The following is a 10,391-nucleotide window of genomic DNA, read 5'->3' on the forward strand; positions in this document are numbered from 1 at the left end:
TGATTTCGGCTCAGGTCATGATCCCACAGTTCGGTTCGTGAGTTTGAGTCCCTCATCTGGCTCTGTGCCAAGCCTGCTTGGGATTCTCTCCTCTCTCTGCCCCTCCCCTACACGTGCTCGCACGCGCTCTCTCTCTCTCAAAATAAATAAATAGACTTAAAAAAAAAAAAAGTCACTGGGAATGCAAGCTGGTGCAGCCACTCTGGAAAACACTATGGAGGTTCCTCAAAAAATTAAAATAGAACTACCCTATGACCCAAGAATTGCACTATTATTTATCCAAGGAATACAGGTGTGCTGTTTCGAAGGGACACATGCACCCCCATGTTTATAGCAGCACTATCCACAATAGCCAAAGTATGGAAAGAGCCCAAATGTCCATCGATGGATGAATGGATAAAGAAGATGTGGTATATATACACAACGGAGTATTACTCGGCAATCAAAAAGAATGAAATCTTGCCATTTGCAACTACGTGGATGGAACTGGAGGGTATTATGCTAAATGAAGTTAGTCAGAGAGGGACAAAAATCATATGACTTGACTCATATGAGGACTTTGAGAGACAAAACAGATGAACATAAGGGAAGGCAAACAATAATATAAAAACAGGGAGGGGGACAAAACAGAAGAGACTCATAAATATGGAGAATAAACCGAGGGTTACGGGAAGGGTTGTGGGAGGGGGGATGGGATAAATGAGGGGCACTAAGGAATCTACTCCTGAAATCACTGTTGCACTATATTCTAACTAATTTGGATGTAAATTTAAAAAAATTAAAAAATAAAAAATAAAAAAAAGTCGGGAAGTACAAAGGACTCGTGTGAAATCAAGGTTTGCGTGAAAATGTGAGGTTTGGGGGAAATGCCCTGTGCCGCGATTTCTTCTCGGGGCTCAGTGTTCTCGTCATGAATGAAAAGTGTTCTTTAAGAAACAAAGAAAGAGATTAAGGATGTGCCTCATCATGGAAGGAGACCCAACGTACCCCGAGCAATGCCATTTCTGAGTACATTCCACAGGAAACTCTCACGAGAGTCCAAAAGGAGACGTGCACAAGGATGGTCGTGACCGCGCTGTTTGATGCAGCCAGAGGTTGAAAACAAAGTTGTCTAAATCTAGAGGAATCAACAGAGGAGGGGAAGTAAAATGTGGTATGTGCACAGGAATGGTCAATAGTATCACGTAGCATCATGAATAGAGGTCAGAAACACGGTATCTGGTTAAAAAAAAGCAAAGACAAACCGGAACAAAAGTTGGGGGTGGTCACTCTGTTCAAATATTCCTGGTTCTCCTCCTTCCCAGAAGCCCCCCTTCCTTTGAAGGCCAGCGTGGCCATGTGACTTGCTTTGGCCAAGGAAATGGAAGAAGTGACATGTGTCACTTCTGGACAAAAACTTTAGGAGACAACGTGGTTTACAAAATGCCCTTCTCATGTGAACGTATTTCAGAGACGGTGCCTCCATAAGCCTGGATCCCTAATGGAAGCCAGTGAACAGAGATTCCCACTGACCTGCAAGTGTGTTAAACTGTAAGATTTTTTGGTTGTGTGTTAGCTCGGCGTAACCTAATCTATCCCAACTGAGGCACATTTACAGCACAATAGTAATTTTTATAAAATCTGAATATACTTAGAGTAAACAACATGATGATTTGATACACATAGACAAATGATGATTACAGTCAAGCTAATTAACAAATATATTCCTTATACAGTTACCATTTTTTGTGCGCAGGACAGCACTTGAAATCTACTATCCTAGCAAATTTCCGGTATTCAATACAGTATTATTAACTATAGTCACCATGCTGTACACTAGATCTTTAGACTTATTCATACTACGTTAACTGCAACTTTTTCCCCTTCTTTTTTTTTTTTTTTTTTTTTTTGAGAGAGAGAGAGAGAGAGAAAGAGTGTGAGTACACGAGCCAAGGAAAGACAGAGACAATCTCTAACATGAGGCTCCATCCCAAGACCCTGGGCTCATGACCCCAGCCCAAATCAAGCGTCAAGTCGGATGCTCAACTGACAGCCACCCAGGCGCCCCTTAACTGCAACGTCGTACCCTCTGACCAACACCCCCACCTCCCCATCCCTGATCTCTCTGCTCTGCTTCTATTTTTTTTTAGATCCCACACGTAAGTGAGATCATGCAGTAATTTTTTTTTCTGTGTCCGGCTTATTTCATTTAAATTTTTTTTTTTTTTTACATTTATTTATTTTTTGAGAGACACAGAGAGACAGAGCACAAGTTGGGGAGGGGCAGAGAGAGAGACACACAGAATCCGAAGCAGGCTCCAGGCTCCGAGCTGTCAGTACAGAGCCAGACGCGGGGCTCGAACTCACAAACCGTGAGATCATGACCTGAGCCGAAGTCGGATGCCCAGCCGACTGAGCCACCCAGGTGCCCCGGCTTACTTCATTTAATATAACATCTTCCAGGTACATCCACGTTGTCACAAATTGTAGGATCTCCTTTTTTTAAGGCTGAATAACAACACAGTCACATTCAGCACTCTACGCACAGAAACACACAAAACAACGCCATCTACCTCCCAAAGGTACACATACCCAACAAAACATGGAACTATAAGACCATGCATTCAATACCGTAGAGTGGGTGAGTGGGTGCCTGTGAAAGAAAAGGAAATGGAGACGGGGAAATGACTGCAAAGGGGAAGACAAAAGAAAAAAACGGAAAAGTATAAAAAGGTTTGCTAAATACATTGTACAAATATTAGAAATTTAAGTCACCCACTGATTTACTCAAACATTTTGGCACTTCATATGTGCCAGCTACCGTATTCCATGTACTACTTACAGAGCAATGAATCAGGAAAAGGCTGCCCTAACCTTATAGTTTATGGTGTACAGAAGAGAGGGATCTTTCAAACATCCTAGTAAAAAAAAGTTAGAGACAGTGAACAAATGTCATTTAAAGAAAAAAAAAAAATCAGGTGATGGGCACTAGCGGGCTCAGTCAGTGGAGTATGCAACTCTTATTCTCGAGGTCCGGCGTGAGTTCGAGGCCCACACTGGGCATGGAGGCTACTTAAAAAAAAAAAAGAAGAAGGAGGAGAAGGAGAAAGAGAAGAAGGAGGAGGAGGAGGAGGAGGAGGAGGAGGAGGAGAAAGAAAAGAAAAGAAAAGAAAAGAAAAGAAAAGAAAAGAAAAGAAAAGAAAAGAAAGGAAAAGAAAAAAAAGACAGGCACTCTTTTAAGTGCCCTGTCTTAAAAAAAAAATCTGGCGAACATGGGAAAGTGACCTCCTTTAGAGATTAGGTGGTCTGTGAACACCTCTGAGGAAATGACACTGAGGCAGAGATGATGATTGCTTCCTTCCTAGCATGGGCAGAGGAAGCGATGATTCATTCTAGGCAAAGGGAGCAGCATGTGCAAGGGCCTGGAGGAAACACAGACCATCCCAAGGAGGAAGTGAAAGAAGACTAGCAGAATGGAAGAAAGGAGCGGCAGGAAATGTGGTCGAAGAGATGGGGGTGGGGGGCCCCAGTGGGCAAATCACTTGGTCTCACAGCCCGATAGGAGTCTGGATTTCATTCTAACTGCAATGGAACCAGGAAACCATTTTAAACGGGAATAATATGATCTTATTTCCAATTCATTTCATGCTAACACTTAGCTCCCTTGCAATATGCTCAGACATTTCTGCAAAACTCGCAAAAGAGGTATTTGTGCCCTCTTTTTCTTCAAGGACCCCCACAACTTGCATAAACTTCAGGTCCCATGTAACCCAGCTCTGTCTGAATGCTTTAAGTGCTAAGTTAGAGGTAAAGCCCAAAGTGCCAAGCAACCACAGAGAAGAAGCAACCTTGCCAGTTACCAAGAGATCCTTAATGTCACTGGACAGGACCGCGTTCCGAACTGTGCCCCGGTCTAATCACAGAAATCACGAGAACAGCAGCCTTGCTTGAGAAATACTCTTAAAGGTGAAAGCTGAAGGTGCGTACAGCTTTCCTCCCATTCGTGCCAGGAAGTGTAGGGCAACAGTCCCTGTTTGTCTCAGGCAGCCTACACAGAGATGCCTCCTATTGTAACACAGCAATGAGTCATGGAGGTACATGCAGATGATACAAAAACCTAAGCGATCGCTGGGAGAGCCCTTTATCCAGAAGCAAAGGCACCTTAACATACATACCCACCACCACAAACGGAAATTACCTTCTAGTTTCCTTCAGCTTTCTCAACATTACCCAGTAAGGAAGACACCAGCAGCAGCTAACATTTATGGAAGGTTTACTATGTATTATTAGCTCCCTGGATCTTCACAAAGACCATAGGTGGGTTCTATCAATTAGCTCCATTTTCTGCAGGTGAGAAAACTAAAACTAAGCCTTCGGGAGACTGAGAGACCAGCCCCAGGTCACAAAACCACAGAATAACAGGGCCAAGGCTTCAACCTTAGCCTGACCCCAGAGTCCAACCTCTTAACCGCTGCTGAGAATCTCCCAGTCCCACCAAATTTTTCTGCCACCAACTCCAGGGTAGTTTATTCTTTTCCTCCTTGTATTTTCTTTTAATGAGATTCCTCCGCTTGGCAAAAATACAGTTGTGGTGTCACAATTAACAACAGAATGACAACAGGTACTTCCACTCAGTACCCACCTCCAAATCAAATAGGAGCAGGATGGTCAGGCCACAACATTCAACCAGCCACTGTGGTCAAAACTTGCCCTGCCCTGTGCTGGGGCACTTTTAGTTTGTTTTAAGGGGATAAAATCCTGTGCAGGAAGTCTGAATAAATGCCTACAAAGAATCTGACCTCTACAAGTCAATATTATGCAAAAGAGACACTTCAGGTTTTTTTGGTTTTTTTTTTTTTTTTTTTGAGAAAGCACCAGTGGAGGAGGGGCATACGTGGAGGCGAGGGGCGGGGGGGGCAGGGAGAGAGAGGGAGACAGAATATCTTAAGCAGGCTCCATGCTCAGTGCGGAGCCCAGGGCGGGGCTCCATCCCATGACCCTGGGATCATGACCTGAGCTAAAATCAAGAGTAGGATGCTTAACCGACTAAGCCACCCAGGCGCCCCAACATTACAGTAATGTACTGAAGGGAGTCTGCTGGGAGCAGGTCTGAGGAACCTGGCTCAGTTCACATGACAGGTCCACCACTGGCCTTGTGATCATGAAAGAGATGGACAGAGCCACGAACCCAGAAGGTCCCCAGGCTATTAAAATCTAAAGAGAGAAAGGAAGGTTATAGAAATCACCAAAGGGCAGAAGGCTCAGGCCTACTCCACCATTTCATCAGCTAGCTTCCATGCATCTCCAGTGTGCAAATAAAAGATTAAGAACCAAATATTTTCCGGTTAATTCTCCAGCTAGTCCGATCTCTCTCCCTCAGTCTTGTCCCTCACTCAGGACGCAACACGAGTTGTGGCAATTCAGAAACACCCAATGGCACAACCTCATCATTGTTTAATGAGATAAAGCGCTGGCTTGCGAACATACTGGAACCCGCAGGATGGAGCACCTTGTGTATGGTTTTCCTGGCTTTGAGTTCCTGTCTCAGGTCAGGAGTTTAGGGCTCATGGTAAAGTACGGAAAGCTAGAAGAGACACTAGTGGGGAGCATTTCTGAATGAATGAATGAATGAATGAATGAATGAATGAATGAAGCAAGCAGTTGAAGAAGAAGAAAGCAGCACCCTTGGAGACAAAATAGTTTCCAGGAAGAAGGCCAAGGACCCTCAGCCCCTGAAGTCGGCCAGGGGAAAGCCACGGGGATATTGGTGTACCCACGCCCCTGCTAGCCAGCGAGCAGCCGCAACGAGGCACTCCAGGCCCACAGGTGTCACGCACAAAGGTGAGGACACTGCTCACCAGTCCCAACTCCACACTTCATACCCTAAGCCGGCCTCAAAGACACAGAAGCGATCTTAATTCTTTCCAGGACATCTACTCCCTTCTCCCCTGTACAGACTAGGATCTGGGGAAAACAGCCGGGGAGGGGTGGGAGAGCAGGCAGTTTTCATCTTGGGGGGGGGGGGGGGGGGGGAGAAAGTGAATGGCCAGGGATCAAGGATGACTGCAAGGCTCGACAGAGGAGGAAAATCGGGACACCTTGGGTCCACCGACTGGTCTGAGTCAGGAGCACAATCTCTGCTTAGTCACCGATACCTCGGCAGCCAGGAGTTCCGCGCCCCTGCCAGCCCGAGACGTACGTGACGAACCCGAGCTGAGCCCCGCGCGCCGCGCACACCCGACTCGGCTCCTATACCCCAGCAGGGGCCTCCGCAGCCAGGCCCGGCGCTCGCCGCCCACCCCAGACTTACTCCGCCGAGCTGGTCCCGTTAACCGCGGAGCCGTCGGGGGCCGGGTTCAGCTGGATGGGCGTCGGCTTCTTCTTGGGCATTCTGGACCCGGGAAGGCGCTTCTAACTCCGAGGGGAGGGCGGCCCCTCTCTTGCTTCCTCCCTCTGAGCTGCCCCACGCCCGCCGCGCAGGGCCAAGTCGGGGCCACGGGCCCGGGGGCAGCCTTCGGGGGGCGCGCCCCGCGTGGTCCCTTCAGCGCCGAGGGGCCGCTGGCGGTCTCTGGGGACCCCCGCCCCACTCGCCCGGGGCTCGGCTTGGCGCGCAAGGAATCGAAGGACTTCCCAGGCGGCGCAGCTCGGCAGCGCGGGATTCCCTCCCTCTTTTCCTCAGTCAACCGGTCCCTAGGGTTCGATAGACACCGCCAAAGCCCTGCTCCAGCTTCAGCCTGGAAAGTACAGCCGCCGCCGGCGCCCTCCCCGCCGCTCCGCGCAGCCGTCCCAGGGAGGGAATGGAGGGCGGAGGAGGGGCGGGGAAGGGGGAAGCCTCGCCCCTCCACCCGGACTGCTGCGTTTCCCACACACCCACTCGGCTCCGCCCCTATTGCCGCGCCGACAGCCAATGGAAGCACGCCTCGGCGGCAGATGACGCGGAAATACGTCACGGGGGCGCGGCACGCTGCCCTGGGGGCGGAGTCCGGCTCTGGCTCCACAGCGCCCTCTGCTGCCCCGCGGCACTTAGGTAGAACCACCGGGAAAGGAGGTCGTGGGTCCCGGCTCCTGCAGCGAACAGCCAGGTGGGCTTCACCAGGCCCTGTTCGAGGCGGTCTCCTCGACTGGAGCGCCCCCCTGGGGCCGGGTCACATTGAAGGAGTTGAAATAATAACATGAATATGGAAAAAGATATCTTCTCATTTCTACAGGAGAGAAAGCGTGGGGGAATAGAAAACTTGCCAGGAGACTCCTTGCGTCAAACAAACTGACAGATACATAGATTTATATAAAATTGTAATACGCACTACTCAACTACTTATGAGGGTGCAGAGAGGTGGGTACTCAATACTGATGAGATTGTAATAGGGGCAACGGTTTTTGGAGCAGATTGGTAGTTTTTTGAAGTCTTGAACGCCCCTCCCTTTAAAAAAATCCTTGGGGCGCCTGGGTGGCTCGGTTGGTTAAGCGTCTGACTTCAGCTCAGGTCATGATCTCACAGACCGTGAGTTCGAGCCCTGCGTCAGGCTCTGGGCTGATGGCTCAGAGCCTGGAGCCTGCTTCCGATTCTGTGTCTCCCTCTCTCTCTGCCCCTCCCCCGTTCATGCTCTGTCTCTCTCTGTCTCAAAAATAAACGTAAAAAAAAAAAAAAATTTAAAAAAAATCCTTTAGGGGCACCTGGGTGGCTCAGTCGGTTAAGCATCTGACTTCAGCCCAGGTCATGATCTCCCCTTCTGTCAGTTCCAGTCCTGCCTAGGACTCTGTGCTGGCAGCTCAGAGCCTGGAGCCTGCTTCATACTCTGTGTCTCTCTCTCTCTCTCTCTCTCTCTCTCTCTCTCTCTCTCTCTCTCTGTCCCTCCATCGCTTGCACACTCTCCCTCTCTCTTTCTCTCTCTCTCTCAAAAATAAACATTAAAAAAAAATTTAATCCTTTAAATCAATTAAATCCTGTAAACCAGTTCTATGAAACTTAATAAAGGAGGCACAATACCTTTTTTTTTTTTTTTAGGAGGCAAAATACCTATTCTTACAAATGTGGATTCAGGGAGGCAGAGAGTGGGGAAAAAATAAAAATAAATAAATAATCAAAATGTAAATTCAGTCCTTCTCTTCCCCCTTCACCCTTCCTATTCCACCCTAAAGGAATGTGGTGTGCAGAACAAAGTAAACGTCCGCACCCAGTGCTCCAAGAGAAGCGTGTCAGCCACCCAGCTGTCTGCAGTAAGGTTTCCTTTCATTTTGTAGCCCTTGATAGTGTTTGAGTTTTTATTATGGCTATAACTTAATTAAGAATATTTAAATTTTTTTTTATTTTTTTAATGTTTTTATTTTTGAGAGAGAGACAGAGACAGTGAGCAGAGGAGAGAGAGAGACAGAGAGAGACAGAATCCGAAGCAGGCTCCAGGCTCTGAGCTGTCAGCACAGAGCCCGACGCGGGGCTCGAACCCATGAACTGTGAGACCATGACCTGAGCCAAAATCCAACGCTCAACTGACTGAGCCACCCAGGCGCCCCGAACATTTAAAATTTTTTAACATTAAAATGAGAACGTAAACTAGTGCAGACACTTTGGGAAATAGTCTGGCAGTTCCCTCAAACACTTAAATACAATTACCATATGACCCAGAAATTCCACCCCTAACTATATACTCAAGAGAAATGAAAAATGTATATCCATGCAAAAACATACACACAGATGCTTATGGAAGCATTATTCATAACAGCCGAAGAGCGGAAGCAACCCAGATGTCCATGAACTCATGAATGGATAAACAAAATGTGACATACCCATACAATGGAATAGTACTCAGCCATGAAGAAGAATGAAGTGCCGATCCATGCTACAGCATGAATGACTTCGAAAACGCTATGCTTAAATGAAAGAAGTCAGTCATGAAACACTACATATTGTATGATCCCATTTATATGAAATGTCCAGAATAGGTAAATCTATAGAGACAATAAGTAGATTAGTGTTTGTTTAGGGCTTGGTGGGGCAGGTGAACTGGGGACTGCAGAATGGTAAAGACGTAAGGCTTCTTTCTGAGGTGATGACAATGTCCTAAAACTGACAGTGGTGATGGTTACACATCTCTGTGAATTTATTTAAACCATTGAATTGTACACTTTTTTAATTTTAGAGTTGGGGGAGAGGGACAGAAGGAGAGAGAGAGAGACAGATAGAATTTTAAGCAGGCTCCACATTCAGCACAGAGCCCAACACAGGGCTCAATCTCATGATTCTGAGATCATGACGTGAGAGGAAATCAAGAGTCAGAAGCTCAACTGACTGAACCACCCTGGTGCCCCCCGAGTTGTACACTTTAATTTTGTTTTTGTTTGTTTGTTTCCTTGCTTTTAAGTAGCCTCCATGCTCATGGAGCCCAATGTGGGGCTTGAACTCATGACCCTGAGATCAAGAGTCACATATTCTACCAACTGAGCCAGCCAGGTGCTCCTAGGCAAAGATTTCTTAAATAAGGCACAAAAAAAACAATCATAAAGGGAAAATATGATAAATTGGACTCTGTTAGAGTTAATTACTTTTGGCCTTCAAGAAGGATTAAAAGAGAAAAGACAATTATACTGCCTATGTACAATGCAACACAAATTTGGGGCACCTGGGTGGCTCAGTCAGTTAAGGGTCTGACTCCTGATTTTGGCTCAGGTCATGATCTCACAGTTTGTGGAATTCACTTCCTCGTCGGACTCTGTGCTAACAGCATGGGGACTGCTTGGGATTCTCTCTCTCCCTCTCTCTTTGCCCCTCCCCTGTTCTCTCTCTCTCTCTCTCTCTCTCTCTCAAGACAAATAAATTAGCTTAAAAAAAAAAGAAAGTATTTACAGGAATGTTCATAACAACACTATTTGTAACAGTTATCACGGAACAACCCAAATGTTCATCAGCCATAAATAAATAAATTGTGGTAAATTCCTACAATGAAATGTTCTATAGTTTGGTGAAAATTGACTACAATTACTTGCAACAATATGAATGATCTCAAAAATACCCTGTTGAGTAGAAGAAGCTAGACATAAAATGTAATACTAATACATATATATATGGGCAAACCTAATCTATGGTGTTAGAAGCTGAGACAGTGATTATCCCTGAGGAGTGGAATAATATGCTGGTAAGTTAAAGGGGGCTTTTTAGGTGCTAGTAGTGTTTGCTTTCTTGATCCAGGTATAGGTTGTACAGGTGTATTCCATTTATGATTTATGTACTTTTCTGGATGTATGTTACCCTTCAATAAAACAATTACAAGAGAAAAGAAAAAGAAATTCACTCAACATGAGTGCCTGGGTGGCTCAGTCGGTTGAGCCTCCGACTTTGGCTCAGGTCACGATCTCAGTCTGTGAGTTTGAGCCCCGCGTCGGGCTCTGTGCTGACGGCTCAGAGCCTGGAGCCTGCT

General features: G+C 46.6%; 1 protein-coding gene across 1 annotated transcript in view; it reads right to left on the reverse strand.

Moving 5' to 3' along the window:
• The window catches only part of MAP2K1 (mitogen-activated protein kinase kinase 1), a 79,197-nt gene extending 72,380 nt beyond the window's left edge, over positions 1 to 6,817 (reverse strand). The window contains exon 1 of the mRNA XM_042988584.1: positions 6,290 to 6,817. Coding sequence (XP_042844518.1) covers positions 6,290 to 6,369 — 80 coding nt within the window. The 5' untranslated portion in view covers positions 6,370 to 6,817. The remainder of the gene's footprint in view (positions 1 to 6,289) is intronic.
• Between the last annotated feature and the right edge of the window lie 3,574 nt (positions 6,818 to 10,391).

Source organism: Panthera tigris, chromosome B3 (genome assembly GCF_018350195.1).
Source record: "Panthera tigris isolate Pti1 chromosome B3, P.tigris_Pti1_mat1.1, whole genome shotgun sequence".
Lineage (NCBI taxonomy): Eukaryota > Metazoa > Chordata > Mammalia > Carnivora > Felidae > Panthera > Panthera tigris.